This window comes from Alosa pseudoharengus, unplaced genomic scaffold (assembly GCF_046254945.1).
Source record: "Alosa pseudoharengus isolate Yale_2024_CS ecotype anadromous, Long Island Sound unplaced genomic scaffold, YU_APseudo_1.1 YU_APseudo_1.1_scf_13, whole genome shotgun sequence".
NCBI classification, from domain to species: Eukaryota; Metazoa; Chordata; class Actinopteri; order Clupeiformes; family Clupeidae; genus Alosa; species Alosa pseudoharengus.
The window spans coordinates 23,598,469-23,616,885 of NW_027468598.1; the positions used below are offsets into that span (position 1 = coordinate 23,598,469).

Below are 18,417 nucleotides of genomic sequence, written 5' to 3' on the forward strand. Positions count from 1 at the left end.
AAAATGAAACAATACTATACAAACCATAAGTGTTAATTCAAGTGCATGTTGAACAGATACGTCTTTAGACCCCTGTTAAAAGACCCAAAACTATCACAGGAACAGAGAGCACTGGGCAACTCATTCCACCAACATGGAACCACTGAGGAAAAGTCTTGAATTTGACCTATGTCTGGTCGACACAACAGACACTCTTCAGAAGAACGCAGTGGGCAGTTGAGGATGTACGTCTTGATCATTGAATTAAAATAACAAGGAGCAGATCCGGTCAGTGTCCTATAGGCCAAAGTGAGAGATTTAAATTTAATTCTGCCTAATAGGGAGCCAATGGAGAGTAACTAGGAGAGGAGTTACATATGTCTTTGGCTGATTAAAGACCAGGCGTGCGGCAGCATTCTGAATCAGCTGTAACAATCTTACTACACAAGCAGGTAAACCAGCTAATAGTAAATTACAATAGTCCAGCTTGGAGATGACCATGGCCTGAACAAGAAGTTGTGTGGAATCCTGTGTCAGATAAGGTCTGTTCTTCCTTATGTTGCAAAGGATAAACCTACATGATTTTGCAATTGCATCATATCTAATATCAGCTGATTACACACATAAACTAAAATTTAGATTGCCCATACATTTGGAAATCCATCACCACCAATGGCAAACAATTGGTGATGGTGAATTGGCAAACATCAATTCCAGAGAAAACAACAGTGGACATGTTTATTAGTGTGTAAAGTGTTTTACAATATGTGTTGCATCTTGCAAAGATATTTATTAAGAGAAATCAAGCTTCGGTGTCCATGTCTGATCGGTGCCAGTCCATTGTCCTCAGTCTATCTCACTGTCCACTGTTCATTGAGGCCTCTCAACCTATGAAAATAAAACCAACAAACAATCAGTGTTTAGCTTAAAGGTCTACTGTGAGTCTTTCTCGTTAATTGTTTATTCATCTCTGCGCAAAGAGGTCTCATAAGCATCAGGCAATCAGGATACACAAGTCTGTGCACCTAAGAGACAATCAGTTGTTTCTCACACACACATGCATACCTTGGATCGTATACATCATAATAAATATCATTACACCTTCTCTGCACACACACGACTTGGTCAATACAATGAGTTAATTAAGAACCAAGGACATTTCTATCGTCATACAACACATTATTTGCAATCTACACACACATTACTGAAACAGAAGTATCAAGACAACACACAGTTAAAGTATAATAATTAGGTTATTGTAATATACTGTGTCTATTTCTCAATAACTTTTACAAAATCTGCATGGAGTCGATGAAGAAGCATAAATCAGCCTGTAGAAATACTGTTAAACTAGGGTCTCTTGAGTCTTGATCATATTATCGATATAGAACATATTCAGTTTGAAACTCTTAGAAGCTAGCTAGCTACCATTTGCTAACAAAGTTATCGCAATCCAGTTGTCTGGCAACATCACGGCACGAAAAAATTGCCCCATGTAGCATTAGCTAACAGACAACACAACGATGAAAAAAGCTTAACTAGGGGGACATATCCAGTTTTCCATGAATGATACTGTTTAACCTGAGATTGTAACGTGTTCTTACAGGCCTAAAAGGCACAATGATATGACAATGGCCAATCATATTGTTCTATCAAAGAGTTAACGTTATAGTAGTCTAACTGGTTCTGAACTATGGAAAAAACTTTAACTTAGTCGATGAAACTATGCTGGCTAGCCAGCCAGCGCTAGCATATAATGTACATTATATAAAGTAACGTTAACAGACATGGCATATGATATCAACTTACTTGGACGTTTTCTGATGTGCCAGTCGCTTCCATCTCTTCTTTCTCTGTTCGACACTGTAAGGAGGTTCAGGAGACAGCTTGCTAAGAGGGTGCTATGCTCTTTGCTTCGCGCTCGGCACTTGTCACGCGATCACAATAGCTCTGCACTCGATTGCTCTTCCTTAGCTACCAGCTGTTTTGTCTCGGTAGACTGAAATTGAATTTCACGTTTTGAAACTGAATTTTGAGAACTGAATGTGAAAGTTCCAAGAGCGAAATTTTCAGTCAGGATAATTTATGTATCAGAGCAAATTAGTTCAATTTCAAAATATTATATTCAATTTCAAGTTGACTGAGATTCAGTTCCAATCTAATGAATTCAGTTTCAATATATACTATTCAAATTCGTTTTTCCAATACAATTGCTCAAATTCATATTCAAATTCATATTCAAATTCGGTTTAAGGTGACACAAGTTTTACTCCATACAAGGTGCTCAAGCCTAACAAACCAAGGAAAACTCCAGTTCTTCACAGAGTTTTAGGCTGTCTCTTCTTTCTGATTTGGAGCAGGTAGGCTAACTTAAGCATATCATGTCAACAGTATGCAATGCAATCCAATGTAGGCCCATGAAATAACCAGTGAATTGATATAGCCTACGTCTTTAGGTGTAGGTTAGGCTATAATGTTAATGCAGGCAATTTATCTACCCTTGCAATTTGTCACTACATGTTTAGATTACATGGTTAGATTACTGCAGTGGTTCTCAAACTTTTTCTGTCATTCCCCACTTTAGAGGTGGGGAATTGTCAAGCCCCACCTGACCCCTTCAACCCAATAAAATGGTAATGTTAAAATATTATTTTGGTTCCACGTTACATTTCCCGTCTCGGTCCGCGTGATCTGATGATGTTTTAATTCATATGTCGGTCTGTTTATGACTACTATGTTTGTGTGTGGCTATTTTGTTTTGAATCTATGATCTTCCTAGTCAAAGAAGAAAGGCACTATTAAAAATAAAGCAAATTTCCTCCTGTTCATCACGCCCCACCCGTCATGTCTCTATTCTCCACTAGTGGGGCCCGCCCCACACTTTGAGAACCACTGGATTACTGTAGGCCTATGCTACTATATGCCTTCAATTCACTGAGACTGCACATGTGCCTGATCACTGTAAATGTTTTGTGCTTTACAGTGCTTTACAGACCACAGCGCTTTGGTGCCTTAAAAGGCACACACATGGCTTATTCATTCTCTCAACCAAAGCCTACTAATGTACTTAATGATCTTAACTTGACAGCTTTACACGACGGCTAGCCTGCTACGCTATGGTAAATGTCTTTTTACTTCTAGCAAAAGGTGAGTCGCAGACGACCACGTGGGCCTGACACTGAGGTTCCTAAGAGGAAGTACACCTTCAAGTACCATGTGCAACAAGGAGGCCAAAGACTTGCTGTTTGTAAGCCCACATTTATGCCAGTCTTTCAACTGACCCAACAGTCGCCTACAGGCAAGTTTTATATAGCCTAGTGTTTTCTGTCTGTTAACTTTTTATTACATGCATGATTTTAATTAGATACATTGTCCATAGCATATAAAGGTACTTATCTTTGAAAAGGTTATTCAAGAAAAGTTAGGTAGTCAGTCTGAGGGAACAGAACAGGTAACTGAAGTCAGGTCTCCATTAGAGGACTTAAGAGGAAAACATAGGAACAGGTAAGTCATTATCCAAGCCTATTCTTAAAGGAATTATCCGGAGTAAAATGCACTTTAGATCGATTTACGGATGATTGGGGGTACATACGTTGAGTTGACATCAAAATTATGTCATTCGGATGTGTTTTGAGAAAGTTTGATTGTACCGTTCAGTCACAACTCGTAGCCTGGAAGTGAGCGGGGCTTTACAATTGCGCCGCTACAAAACTCTATTTTTATACCTCTTCTACAGTTCCAAACAACATAACACTTACGTGGTAGTGAGTAGAGGGTCCCTAAAGCCAAACCGAAGTATCCCGAGGTCTTTATGTGGTCGAATAGAGAGTCCAGAATGAATTTCGTCAAGCCAGTACCTTTCCGGAAATGTTGCCATCTTTGCCGCCATCTTTGCCGCCACCTTCAGGGGAAAGTCCGTAGGAGTCTTATTGCTGTGTAACACGCTCTGGAAATTCACAATTTCGTCGCCGTTTAAAAAAAAAAAAAAACATTTGTCCAGTCCATACAACTTCATTTCAATTTCGAAAGAAATACTGGACTATGTTTTTTTTTTTTTTTTTTTAAACGGCGACAAAATTGTGAATTTCCAGAGCGTGTTACAACACACTCAGCAATAAGACTCCTATGGACTTTCCCAAAACACATCCGAATGACATCATTTTGATGTCAACTCAACGTATGTACCCCCAATCATCCGTAAATCGATCTAAAGTGCATTTTACTCCGGATAATTCCTTTAAGTGTTAATCTTAAAAGACCTCATGTTCTCGTCCTGTTAGTTTTTAAAGCTGCATCAATGTCAGCATCAGTTGTCCCACAACATTCCCTGGTCTAATGGTGCATGCACACGATTAGCGATTAGAGCAGCCAGCGACCATTAAAGCAAACTATGTTAGAATTATGCATTTATTGTCACAGAAACTATGCAATTGTGCAAAACAGACCATCATAGTTAGTTTATTATATTTCACTTGTTCATGAGTTGTGTTTTTTTAGGCCTCATAGCATTCATCCTGCAGTGAGAGAGGGGATAAGAGAACATATCCTGAGCTTCCCATGCCAACCGAACCAAAGTCAAAAAGTCAAAGTCTGCTTTATTGTCAAGTTCTTCACATGCCCAGACATACAAAGAGATCAAAATTAAGTTTCTCACTATCCCACGGTGAAGACAAAACATATTTTACCAATTCCACAGACAAACATAACATTCAAGTAAACAATAAATGAGTAAATAAGAAAGCACATACAATGAAGAAATAAGAGCAGCAAAATTGGGTTGAAATTGTGCATAGACAGTCAATATAATAGTGCAAAGTCAGGCCAATAAGTGGCTGAGGTAGTTCTGTTTGACCTAAGTAAGCAAGTGGCATAGTGGTTCTTTTCAATACAATGTAAATCACGATTCAGTTATATTTGGTCGCTGCTCCATAAAATCCATTGTTCATCCAGTGTTAATCCAGTGCCTGTTAAAGGGACACCAGGCAAGCCTGATGCTTTTTCTCTACGAAACTCCCCCTCGCTCGGTCTGAAGCTCTTTTTTTTTTCTTTGCATCTTCCGTCAAGGGTTTTCGCTGCTTCTTCGCCGGCTCTGCCATTATACACACGTTTGCAACAATCGCGTTTCGTTAGCCTCCCTCTGTGCTGTGGATGCAGGATGGAAACTGAAACTGCTTCGGCCGCCGGGTACGATACACTGAACTTGCAAGCGGGATATTCTTCCTACAGGCAGTAGGGGGGGGCGAGAGAGTCTTTATTCGCCCTGTAATGAGTCATTTAACCATATACCGACTTACGAAGATGAGTAATTAACACGAAAACCTTGCCTGGTGTCCCTTTAAAAACTTCGGCGCTGATGTGTGTGGCAAGTGACAGTGCACCATAGACTGTAGGCCTATAAAATGGCAATGCACTCATGTTGAAAACTTCCTTATTTTCAACTGAACTCAAAGACAATGAATATAGTATGAATATAATATTTTCTGTTTGTTATGCCCTTTATAATGTGTATAGGCCTACATTTTGTGCACTTCTGCGGTAGCATTTATTTCAGTTTATATCAACTACATTTCTGAAGAATATTGTGTTGTCTCAGGTCTGCTGCACATCTTTTGAAATTTGATTTGAAATAATCAAATAGACCTACGTCTTAAAGTTCAGTTAATAATAAAGTAACTTGCTTTGCTTTCATTTGAATCCCAATCAAGATACACAATAATTGCTTTATTGTTAAAGGAACACGCCACCCAATGTCAGTAGTAATCAAAAACATCCACGTTTTCCCGACTTAAATACAGTTGCACGAGTAGTTGATAGAAATGTCTACGGCCGCGCAACATGAAAAGTGGCGATTTTCCAAGCGAATAAACAGGAGAACTACAATGTGTGGCGCAATAGCACTTGGGAGTACTTCGACCTAGCCTAGTAGTATTGCTAACACCTAATTGTAGATCCTATCCACCACAGAGTTTAGAATCCATGCTGGATCGACCCTCAGCCTCTCCCTTCCCCTCTGAGCGAGAGAGAGGCACACACACTAGAGATGCGCTGATGGGCTATTATTTCAACCATAACTGCATAGCAAAACTTATCATCCATCAGCACCAAAGTTTTTTGACCAATTTTCAAAACCGCACCCGCCCACCATCCGCTGGTTGTTTTAATGTAGGCTATATGGGTGATGTAGCGCTGCTGACGTGAGGCTAGAAAGCCCTTGCCTGTTCTAGAAAGACTGATCCAACTACTCGTGCAACTGTATTTAAGTCGGGAAAACGTGGATGTTTTTGATTACTTCTACGGCTGGTTACGGCAAAGCCCGCTAGCATAGCAACATGCTAACACAGTCCAGCCGTGCACCAGAGCGTTTGAGTGCACGTACCGACACGGGAGAGGTATGACTCAACTCGTGAAAGTTAAGGTAAGAACATATATTACTACTGACATTTGGTGGCGTGTTCCTTTAATATGGACTCCTGGAAAGTTCCGAAATGCAAAATAATTGATTTTTAACCATATGATAAAATATGTGATTAATCGTGATTAACTATAGAATTTTAGCGATTAATTGCGATTAAACATTTTAATCGTTTGACAGCACTAATATTTACTTAAAGGTACTTATCTTTGAAAAGGGAGATGTGGAGAGGGAGTACCTGAGCCCTGATGTGAACCTGCTCCGCATGGAGCGCCTGTACAAGGAAACCAATCCAACATCCACTGCAAAGTTCTGGCTCTATAGGGACCAGTGTTGGGGAAGTTACTTTTAAAAAGTAGTGTTTGCTCATTACTCATTACTTCTCAAAAAAGTAACCCGTTACTTTACTTAGTTACCCTCTATGGAAAGTAACTTTTTATGTTACTCGTTACTTTTACGTTGCTCGACTTTGGGCAGAACCCAATATATGTTTCTCAATGTGTAGGCCTACATAAAGTTCTACTATGGAGGACATAACAGGTATTTCTTTTGTGCTCTTTATTATAAAAAATGCCACAGAGCACTTGACAAGAAAACATTGGGCTTATAGGCTTCAACACCACCACTAAAGCCCTATGAAATTTGGCTTATAGGCTTCAACACCACCACTAAAGCCCTATGAAACAATATCAAATAACATAGCCTTGCTACATATTGGGCATATACTGTAGGTGAACACAAAATATATGAGGGCTTATTTTATAGCCTTATACTCTTTCATTAAACAGGCGATCCTCCGAAATTTGGTGCAAAGCTAGTGCAAATCGTCTCAATAGGCTGGCAGTTGAGTTAACGGCAGTAGACAAAATCAGAGGACAGTGTAGGCTAGGCTACAACTAACACTCACATTCTTCCCCTTAGTTTCAACGAGTTCAAAGTAATGTGAATAGGCTACCTCCATCCCTCAGAAATTAGCGTTGGCTGCGTCTCGCTTGCTATGACTGCTCTTCATTGTCACCAGCCTCTGTCACGTACCGTGTGGAGCTATAATTGCACTTCATGCTACCAGCCTCTGTCACGTAGGCTGCTGTGTGGAGCTCGTGCCTATTGCGCAAGCGCGCAACTAAGAAAGCAGCGTCGCTGTCAAATCTGTCTTTGGGAAAAGTAACGTTGCGCCGATATTAAAAAGGAACTACGTTACGTTACCAAATTTTCAGTAGTAACGCGTTACACTACTTTTTACTCGAAAAAGTAGTTATGTTACTGTAACTCGTTACTTTGTAACGCGTTACACACAACACTGGTTGGTAAGTGTCATCAGGGCATGAATCATAAATGTAAACCGAAAGAGAAATTTTGCATTGCTTTAACAATTCATGTGCAACTGATGCCAGTTAAGTAAATCATATGGGTATTTTTTTTTTTCAGTGTACAGTTCAAATGACGTGAATGAACTGAAGTGGCCTCATTGGTTCTCACATTAACGTCATGAAAAATGGCCAGTTACTGGTTTGTGCTGACTCCTGCTTGCACTCTCTCAGAGGATACATTTTCATTGGCTGTCAAAGATTTTATACAATATAAGTACTTCTGATGTACAGGAGTTTTGAAAAATTCGGGATCGTTACAAAAGGTAGGTTATATGCATGAATGTCCCGTTCCCAATGCTATTCAAAACATGATTTTACAAGATGCACTAAATAACATAATAATGTCTGGATTCTGTGTCAGGTATGCAGAGAGCAAGGATGGACAATAGTTCCTCTGTCGGTGACAATGTTGTGCTGGAAGAATTAGGACACCCTGAATCATTTGCAGATGCTGTATTTTTCACACTGCTCTTTGTTTATATTGCACTGCTGATAACCAATTTTGGTGTTCTTGTTATCATCATTAGAGAGAAAAGCTTACACCAACCCATGTACTTGCTATTTTGCAATTTGTCAGTGAATGATATCCTTGGTAATACAATCATACTGCCTCGTCTACTGTATGACACGATTTCTAAAGACAGATTAATTTCTTATAATGCCTGTGTAACACAGGTATTTTTCAGTCACACATATGGCTCTGCTTCACACACCATACTAATCATAATGGCCATTGATAGATATGTCGCTATATGTAATCCATTGCGATACAGTGCAATAATGACAACAAAAGCAGTTGTGACCTTGTCTGTGTCTGCCTGGGCTGCAGCACTTGTATTAGTTGGTGTATTAGTGGGCCTCAGTCTCAGGTTGTCTCGCTGTAAATCACATATTTCAAATTTCTATTGTGACAATGCATCCTTGTTTAAGTTATCTTGTGAAGATGTGTCTGCCAATAATATCTATGGACTCTTTTACACTGTGGTGCTATTATCCTCTTCAATGGGTACTGTCGCTGTCACTTACATTAGAATTGCTGTTGTATGCATGACTAAGAAAAATGCAGAACTCAATAGCAAAGCAATCCAAACATGTGCAAGTCATTTAGTTGTGTATCTGATAATGTTGCTGACAGGATACATTGCTATAATCATGCATCGGTTTCCAGAGCACAGACTTTTAAGAAAGCTCATTATTATTCTTTTTCATGTTATACCAGCCCATTTAAATCCAATTATCTATGGCCTACAGACTAAACATTTAAGGCTGAAAATCTTGCACATATTTGCTAGAAAAATCAGTCACAGTTAGAGGATTCAACATTAATTAGAAGGAAAATGGAAGTCTTCACATTGATTAACTATGTGTAAAATGTTTAATCTACAAATAAAGGAATTTACTTTTTATTTCAGACAATTTCATACTTCTTTACCAACAACACATTAGTAATGTCCTAAATATGATTTATATGATATCCTTAATCAAAGCAACCTCTTGAAAGATGAATATTTTATGAAACCTTGTTATATACATCTTTATTTTAATTTATGCCTATATGTATTTATAAGGAAATTACAGAGATAAGGTGTTCACTGAAATTGCAAGAGAAACTTACGGTGGCGCATTGCATTCACATCACAAAAAAAATCAGGTTCTCTCATAATTATGAGATAATTATCTCATAATTACGAGATAGTTATCTCATAATTACGAGATAGTATCTCATAATTATGACATATTATCTCATAATTACGAGATAATTATCTCGTAATTATGAGATTAGGATAGGATCCGTGCTGAGGATCTAAACAGCCTTTCAATAAAAGCAAGCACATATTTCCTACTGATTTCCTGCTTTGAATGACTTTCGTACTTTGAGAGATCAACATGTCTTTAAGTGGCATGAAAAATAAGCCTGTCAAATCGCCAACAACCCCAAAGCAAAGAGCATAGAAGCTTCGATAGGCTACCCTTTGCCCAAAGGCAATACAATTTTGCACGTTGACAGTCCTAACCAGTAGGTGGAGGTACTACTATGCATAGGGCTACCTCCATCCACGTTGTCACACGCACGCCTATTGTTTATTTTGTTCAGCTAGGCTACTTGTTCAAGTGGCATTGATGAGTTAAACAGTCACATTTTTCCTACACCTATTATATTGAGAGAAAATAGTCAGTTGTAAACAAAGAACTCTTCTTATGTAACCCTTTCGTAAATGGACTGAAGTTGGCTCCAAATATCTACTTTTATTGATTATGCTAACCGTTAGCATCTCTATGGGATTTCTCATATACATTAGCCTAAGCTAACACATTAGTTTCTATTCTGTAACTTGAGCTAGTCTACATGATTGCTCTTAAACAAAACATCGAAGGAAATAACTGAGATGTACTCTGTAGGTCTGCTTAGTTTAACAGTGAATCCTAAGTAAAGGTTTGAAAGGAACTTTAGCTTCAGACTTTCTCTTGGGAAGCTGTTGTCTATCTTCTCTAATAGCTAGACTGCCACACACAAGTGGGGGCAGAATTAGAAATGTGTCATAAATCATAATTAGGCTATCTCCTAATTACGAGATAATTATCTCGTAATTATGAGATAGTATCTCATAATTATCACATATTATCTCGTAATTATGAGAACCTTTTTTTTTTTTTTTTGTGATGTGAATGCAATGCGCCACTGTAGAAACTAGATGTACCACATAGCGGTACAAAAATATGACCGCCGCTCAGTCCTATACATCATCTCTGTGAAAATTAATCAAATTTGTCTCCATCTCCTACTCCATCCCCTACTCTTGCAACTTTTGTGTATGCTTGTATGTGCGTGCCTGTGTGCGTGCATGCCTGCACTCTAAAAACTACTAGGTTGAAAATGACCCAAATTAGGTTGTTTCTAACCCAGGTGCTGAGTCACTATGGGACAGCAAACATGTTGGGTTAGAATGACCTAGCAAGATGGTTTGGTAATTTAACCCAACTTCTGGGTAGCCTAATCAACCCAGATATTGGGTTATTCCAACAGGGATGTTGGGTTACAGTAAACCAGAAAATGCACGTGTCCTTTTGACCCAATAATGGTTTACATTAACCTCTTTGTTTGGGTTTATTTGACCCATCAATTATGTTGAATTATGCTCAAGTTTTTTTTAGATTGTGGGTTATAAATATCTAAGCCATAGAAGCAAACAAGATTAAAGGTCTCATTTCATCGTTTTTTCATTAATTTTGCCGTGGTCTCTAGTATTAATGAATGCCCTGTGAGCCGGTTTTGGTGAAAAAAATGCTCTCCTGCATCTATTTCATGCTGTTCTAGTTTGGTGGGGAAGGTGGGAGGTGAGGAACGACAGGATTTACCTCTTAGTCATGAATATTCATGACATGTTAATGACCTCGCCTCTGATTGTTTAATTATTGTTTAAGTGGTCCTTGGTCTGAAAAAGTTTGAGAAACACTGACAAATAGTAATATTGCAGTCTATTAAAATAATGCAAACACAAAACAAGACATCTGGCCTACAGATCCTTTGTAAGATGGTGCTAGGATTATTTAGGGAAAAGGGTCTGAGTTGTTGTTTCGGCTTGTGTTGTCCTGGGGATCCGAAGGGACAACACACAAAACACATTTGTTGGCTGTAATAATTGCTCATTGATTGCGCTGGGCCATCAGGTGTTATTGTGGAGATGTCACTTTCATCCTCCTCCTCCTCCTCTTGATCAACCCGAGGTCTTCTAGCTGGCCTTGGATGAACAGGCTTGATGGGAGTAGAGGTAGCAGGCCCCCATGCCCATGGTGTATCCGAAGTGCTTGTATCATACTTTTCATGAAGTATTCTGTTTGGGTACCTAAAGTAAATAAATGTGTATTACTGTCAAGTTACAAGATACTAATAGTACACAGGACATTCACTCTCACACAAAACTGTACTGGCACAATGGAAACAAAACTATTTTAGTGACTGTGGTAAGGTGTATGATGTACTAAGTAGCACACCCACAAGAAGACATTCAGTAATATCAGTTCTATCTGTTATGCAATTCATGGGTTTCATCAGGTCCATGTCCAAAAGACTTCTAGAAACTAACTAGCACAACAATAAAAATTAGATCACAAACCTTTGCTTCTAACGTGATGACCTAATGTAGGCTAGAAAGCTGTGTAGCCCGACATGAGGATGTGCTCTGGAAGACATACACAACACTAAGTAAACAGCAAGTAATCAAACAAAACATCATTGTACAGTAGGCCTACAAAGGCCAATGTAGTAATGGCAAGAAGACATAAATTAGACTGAAGTGTAAATACCTGAGCTCTACTGATAGCAACTGGGTATTATATTTTTCCTGTTTAGACTAGAACAATACCCGTACTTAGTTGAGTATAAGATATTGTTGCCAATATTATTATGACCACCGCGCAGCGAAGCGGCGGTCATATAGGTTTAGTCAGATTTTTTTTTTTCCTTTTTCGCATGGCCAAATTTCTGTCAAGGATTCCCGGGACACTGAAAGACCGGGGTACACGAAACTCGGTGGGCAACCCCACATGGATAGCATGGAACCATCGTTTTTCGTTTTGATCTGTAGCCCCCCCGCTGGACTGGACCCCCGAAAGGAGGGTAGGGCAGACACAGTTTTCTGTGAATATCTCGAGAACCGTAAGGTTTAGGAGGACCACCTTTTTTTTGTATGTTGAAGGGGCCATGTCAACCCATTCCATATCCACTCATTTCATGTATAGCGCCACCTAGTTAAACACAAAAAAGTAAAAATGAGGTGTTGTAATCGCAGGTATCTGTAACCTAACATGGTCAAAACTGCACGGAAGTGTAGGATCATTATGACACCCTCTGCATGCCAAGTTTTGTGGAATTCCGTTCATGGGGGGCCACAATAAATGAATTTATGTTACTGTACACCAACTGGCCTGTAGGTGGCCGGAGACAGTTTTCTGTGAATATCTCGAGAACCGTAGGGCCTAGGAGGTCCACCTTTTTTTGTATGTTGTATGTTTGTATGTTTGTACATTTTTAACTAGGTGGCCTCCTAGGTGGCCTCCGAATGCATGCCAAGTTTCATGAACTTTCGTTCATGGGGGGCCATACAATACAATAATTTATGTGTACATTTAGTGACCGTACACCAACAGAGTTTTCTGTGAATATCTTGAGAACCGTAGGGCCTAGGATGACCAATTTTTTGCGTATGTTTGCCTTCAGGGGTCATGTTAACCCACATGTGCGTAAACAGATACACACACACACACATACATTCACAGTAATCATACGTATGACACATACTCGGTAGACATATGTACGCATGCATGCACAGACACAGGCACATACGCAGGCACACACACAAGCACATGCACGCACACACACACACACAAACATAAACATGTACACGCACACATGCACACAATTCAAGAATTTCTCAGAATTCTGAACAGGCAAAATGGGGGTGGGGTTGTATAAAATGTATTTTACATGTGAAATCTATGAACTAATCATGTTTTGATACTTGTTGTCTAGTAGATACCAGTGAGAATTGAGTGTGCATAATGCTATTCAGTGAGACAGTTAGAATCATATATGCCTTTCAGCGTGACTTATTTTTGTGGAAAAAATGTGCTGGACTGGGCGGCGGTCATATTTTGTACTGCTCTGCGGTACATCTAGTTATTTGTGGTTTAAAGCTTAGGTTAGAAGATTATAGGTTCAACAAGCTAAATCTCTGGGTAGTGTGGTCATGTGTTTCTTATGAGTGTAGTACTGACGTAGTACACGTAACTGAAGCATTCCGTTCGCGTTGCGTCTTCTGCAACAATTAGCGTCCAATAGGCCTAATCAATGGAAGTAGCTCAGGTTAGTGGCCTGCAGGCTATGTTCAAAAAAATAGACCATTTCTCTAATGGATTTTACTATTAGACATTCCTATTAGACATTCTCTGATTTTACACGTCGCGAACAGAACACTTCAGTTACGTGCCTGGTGTAGCTTCCTGTAATACAGGCTAGCCTAAGCCTAGCTTGTGCCCTTTTCATGCATGCTAACATGAAGAATATGAACATGCCATTTTGTAACAGTCGTTAGGTCAGGTGGAAAAGTTTGTTTGTACTTATAGCCTGTGAGCTGGTGGTCGATCGTCGTGACGGTACAGATCCAGGTTTTCAGAACATCGATGCAAAACCACTTTCTAACTGTAGGCAGGCAGTGAGTGTGGTCGAAATTATTGGAACACAGAACTAATGTTGCACTATACTTCGGTGATGGTGTTCCAACGATAAATTCCAACCATTTCTTCCTCAACTCTTTTTTCTAAGGCAAGACATGCAACATTGATGTGTTATTGCCACAAATAACACAGGCACGAATTTGTTCCGCCATGTTAGCAACTTGCTGTTAGCTCCTACTAGCTCCAGAGAGACAATCTTCTGGCCGCAAAATCTTCCTGTCTTCCTGTGGGCGGTCACAAGCCAAGGTGGGCGAGGCCATAAATAATTGTTTTCCCTGCGGCGTCACAGGGAAGGGCTCTTTCTGATTCGCTTGTTTTGCCGTGTATTTTCTTTCATTGGCTAATGCGGGCAATGGTGGTAGAAGATCATTTTCATGTGCAGCATGCATATGTAACTTGAAGTGAGCTAGAGTATTTTGAAAGGAACAAGTATTAAACGGTTTCTCGGTGAATGAGACCTTTAATCTGTACATGCTCCCTCTTGGCCAAATTAGTCAGGGGGCCAATTCTGAAAAGGGCTTCCGTTAAGACTTTTGCGGACATGTTTTGGTACAAGCTGTCACCCTATTTTTTTAGGTAGAAGACACCCATAGGTAAGATATTAGGGTGGTTGTCAAGCTGAATTTTTTTTTGTGTGACTTGTACAAGCAATTTCAGGCCAATTTTTTGGTTTCCTGCTCAACACGACATGCCAGCAATAAATGTTGAATATCTCCACAACCACAAGGACCATATACATAAAAAAAGGTATCAAATGAAAGCTAACACTCATGGGCTGTCTGCAGAAGTGTCAGAATTGACATTTATTGTACATTGTAAGAGATAACAGAACTAGAACATGAAAAAAACAATCTTCGCCTAAAGAGAACCAGTTTTCAAAGTGAATATCAGCTTGGAAACATAACAATGTATCCCAAAACCTCTATCAATCAGTACCCCTATCTATGGGAATGAGTCAAGCCAAGTTTAAAGCTTGTATGGAGAGACAGTGCAATACTGCACAAGTTATAATTCTTTAATGTCAAGGCGGAAATGTAGAACTGTAGATGGTGGTCTATGGTGCTATTTTACTTAATTAATGTACCAGGTTGTAACACAAATTATATTTAATTAACATATCACTATAGTTATTAATTCCATCCTAACATTACTGCTCTCTCACTTCTTTAGGGTTAGGGGTAAGTAACTAGTTAGTAGTAATAACTATAATAGTCGTATGGCAAAGGTATGTTTTTCCCCATCTAAGCAGTGACTCTCAGGTAGGCAGCCAACAGAAGGCACCCAGGGACCATGTCCATGTGCTCAGTCTGAGTCCTGGTCAGGGACACAAAAGAAGAGTTTACTGTTTTGATAATGAATACCTTCCCAATACAAAACATGCATGCATGCATCCAAGGGCATAATATAAATCTAATCTACAAAACAGGAAAAACAATATCATGCCAAATAATCTGAAACAATATAGTTGCTAGCCTAGAAATCTAGACGCACCCTAGCGGCAGCAAATTACATTTGCTGCCAGGGCTAGAAGATGGATCTTGCTGTTGGCAAACAGCTTAACACGAGTTAAGCTTTTTTTAAGTTGGCAAAAGTTTGAACTAGCCAACTAGCTCCGCTGGTGGAAAAAAACGCATGGGACGCGTTCTAGCGCTGTCCTATTGCGTGCAGAGGGAATTTAAAAGACCAATTATCCCGCCCCTCGGACTGAGTACTGCGAATGGTGAGTACCCAGACCCTATTTTAATGTGGGTCTGGCTCGTCAGGCTATATAGTTGCATATAATGTGGCAAAACTCAATAATAATGATGTGAGTACCTGAGTATTCTTGCACCGAGCTGCACAGGCACATCCACATGCCCCACTACAAAATATTCCACTTTTTTGACATTGCCTGGTACTGCACTGACTTCCACTTTCCTTGCATCCACATATCGTCAGCTCCAAGCACCTGGCCTGTACAGGTTCTTTGGTTAAAAGCTGGGGGACAAGCATTCCATCCTTCATGTGCCAACCACAACTGGTTGGTATAAGGGCAACTGTGGATGGGTCACTTGTGACTGTTTCCACTGAGTTGGTGGTAAAGTATCCACATTGGCTTTCACTTTCAAAAACCGCCGCCCATCTCCATGCCTTCCTTTAGCAACAACGCATCCATGACAGCTAGTGGCCTTGCCAAATAGACGCACACAAATCATGACGCTATATGCGAGGTTCTGGTAGGCCTACTGGTTATGGTTTTGTGCTATAAATTAATAATAGCAAAGTGTTAAGTTGACTATTTTAATTGCATTGTTATTTTTTGTCAACATACACTCACAACCTACTGTCGTTAAAAGTGAGGCCTAAGCAAAATAGGCTACAAGGCTGTATGTGCGTCACAAACACGACTGACCCCCTTACTTAACAGTTTGCGATGATGACAATATTATTATTAGTTTATGTGAACACGCTCAGTCAAAACCTTCCGTCGCAAATTGTGAAAAACATTGTTGTACATGTCATAACAGGATAATAAATTGCATAGGGATAATAAATTGCATAGGCTACGTTTTATATTGCGTCGCTACATAATGTTAGTTGCATTGATTAAAAACTGTAACAATAATAGTACATCGGGTGGCATAGCAGGCTATCTGTTCAAGTCATAGGTGACACCCAAAATGAATGACCTCCCCTGACAAGAGTTCGCGATAGTAAGAAATTGTCTACATTGATGCACGGAAAGAACACAGCCTACGCTTCTCCGAATTCGCACATGATAGAGCTCACAATATCATAACCAAAAAAGTTAAACGGATTGGGCAACCTCATCAGTTGTCTCGATTGTGTCCAACTTTTACACCGTTAGTCCTCCAGACGTGTTCTTTTTTTTTAAGCAAACGCCCCAGGCCAATGAGACAAGCGTGTAGCTACAACATAAACAAAGCGAAACTCATGGCTGGCGTATCTTCTTGAGCGGTCACTGATTGAGACACAGAAAGTTCTCAAGAACACTATTAGGTCTTTAAACATTTACCATCACACACATTCATTCATCGGACCTAATATTTGTAGTTGCCTTAAAAAAAGGAAAAGAAAAGGTGATAGCCCCCCCCCCCCCCTATTTTTTTTCTCATCGGATCTGCATCGATCTCAAATATGACATTTCTAAAATAAAATTGACGGAAATCCGTCGTACGACGGAGAACTTTAATCCTTGGGCTCTGCTCCTGCCTAGATTCGAACTCAAACTGCCTGAAAGTTGCAGACCTGTTCTGGAAATACGTGCATTAACCCACTCGACGCTATCTGCTTCGAGTAGGCCTATTAGGTAGGACTGTACAGTCCTCAGTACACAGTACAGTACAGTACACTCCTCAGTCCTACTCGAAGCAGATAGCGTTGTCTGACAGTTGAGTGGGTTAATGCGCCTATTTCCAGAACAGGTCTGCAACTTTCAGGCAGTTTGAGTTCGAATCTAGGCAGGAGCAGAGCCTATTATAATGAGCGCATACGGGGAGTAAAACGACTGTTACGCGCTGTTACAACTGTAGGCTAATGGTCGCAATACAGAAATATGCGCGTGTTAGTTTAGTTAGAGATTATTGTTATTATTATTATTATTATTATTATTATTATTTTACCTTACGTTACCTACACCAAAGCTGAATAAAATTATGCAAGATCAAAGTAACCTAAGGTAGCCTATGGCTCTGATGGTCTGCGATTTTTGTTTTTAGGTCATTTCAAACAAATCATTAGTCTAACGTGACGGCATCACCTTTGATGGACATTTATTTCCTTTCGTCTATATTTGACGATGAGGGATTAACATGAATGTCTATCTGACGGACCCCCACGTCGGAAAACAACGCAGAAGGTACACCTTTCTCATTGAAATTTGACGCCAAGGACCCTTGACCATGCGTCAGACCTTTGACGAGTAGGGAGTGAGACTGTGTATGGGCGGGACAACGACAGGTGACAGACAGGTAAACACAAAGCACATGGCACAAGCTAGGCCAACAAAACATACAAGAATGGTCACAACATTGACAGGTAGGGGGAGACAAAACTAACAGTCCAGGTGGGGATCCTGACAGAATATCTATTATATTATATTATATCTGTATATATTTAGTAGTATACAGGTAAGCATCCCAGCAAACAATTTTGTTTTGGTTTGGTTTGTTTTGGTGGCTCAATTTTGGTCATTCAGGAACGCTTTCTTGACTGCACGGTTAAATCTTTGGTTCTGGGAATGTCCGCAGAACGTTCTTTGAACCAGGCTTAAAACTCGAGCAGAGAAAAAACTGTAGCCAGGGATTTTTAATACACATAACACATCTGATGGAAGTGCATCCATATGCCCTCTCTTACATATCATTTTAGATAGACAGAGTCTTTATTGTCCCATATAGGGCTAATCATTTCCACACATCT

The 18,417-nt window shown here is 39.8% G+C and overlaps 1 protein-coding gene and 1 long non-coding RNA gene across 2 annotated transcripts; one reads left to right on the plus strand and one right to left on the minus strand.

Annotated features, from left to right (window-relative positions):
• Positions 1 to 703: 703 nt before the first annotated feature.
• On the minus strand, positions 704 to 2,176 carry LOC143121199 (uncharacterized). The gene is made up of 2 exons (XR_012986431.1): positions 1,789 to 2,176; positions 704 to 867 (listed from the first exon to the last, which is right to left on the minus strand). It is a non-coding gene; the product is annotated as an uncharacterized LOC143121199 (long non-coding RNA).
• A 5,963-nt stretch (positions 2,177 to 8,139) lies between these two features.
• LOC143121353 (olfactory receptor 52A5-like) lies at positions 8,140 to 9,072 on the plus strand. Its single transcript, XM_076281711.1, has 2 exons — positions 8,140 to 8,479; positions 8,609 to 9,072. Exons 1-2 carry the CDS (start codon positions 8,140 to 8,142, stop codon positions 9,070 to 9,072), a joined length of 804 nt encoding a protein of 267 aa, XP_076137826.1.
• The last annotated feature ends 9,345 nt before the right edge of the window (positions 9,073 to 18,417 follow it).

Excerpts from the sequence above, each read along its gene's own strand:
- LOC143121353 (XM_076281711.1), top strand. The coding sequence starts at position 8,140 with ATGGACAATAGTTCCTCTGTCGGTGACAATGTTGTGCTGGAAGAATTA. Across the intron at positions 8,480-8,608 it reads CTCTGCTTCACACACCATAC|TATTAGTGGGCCTCAGTCTC; the intron begins TAATCATAATGG and ends TATTAGTTGGTG.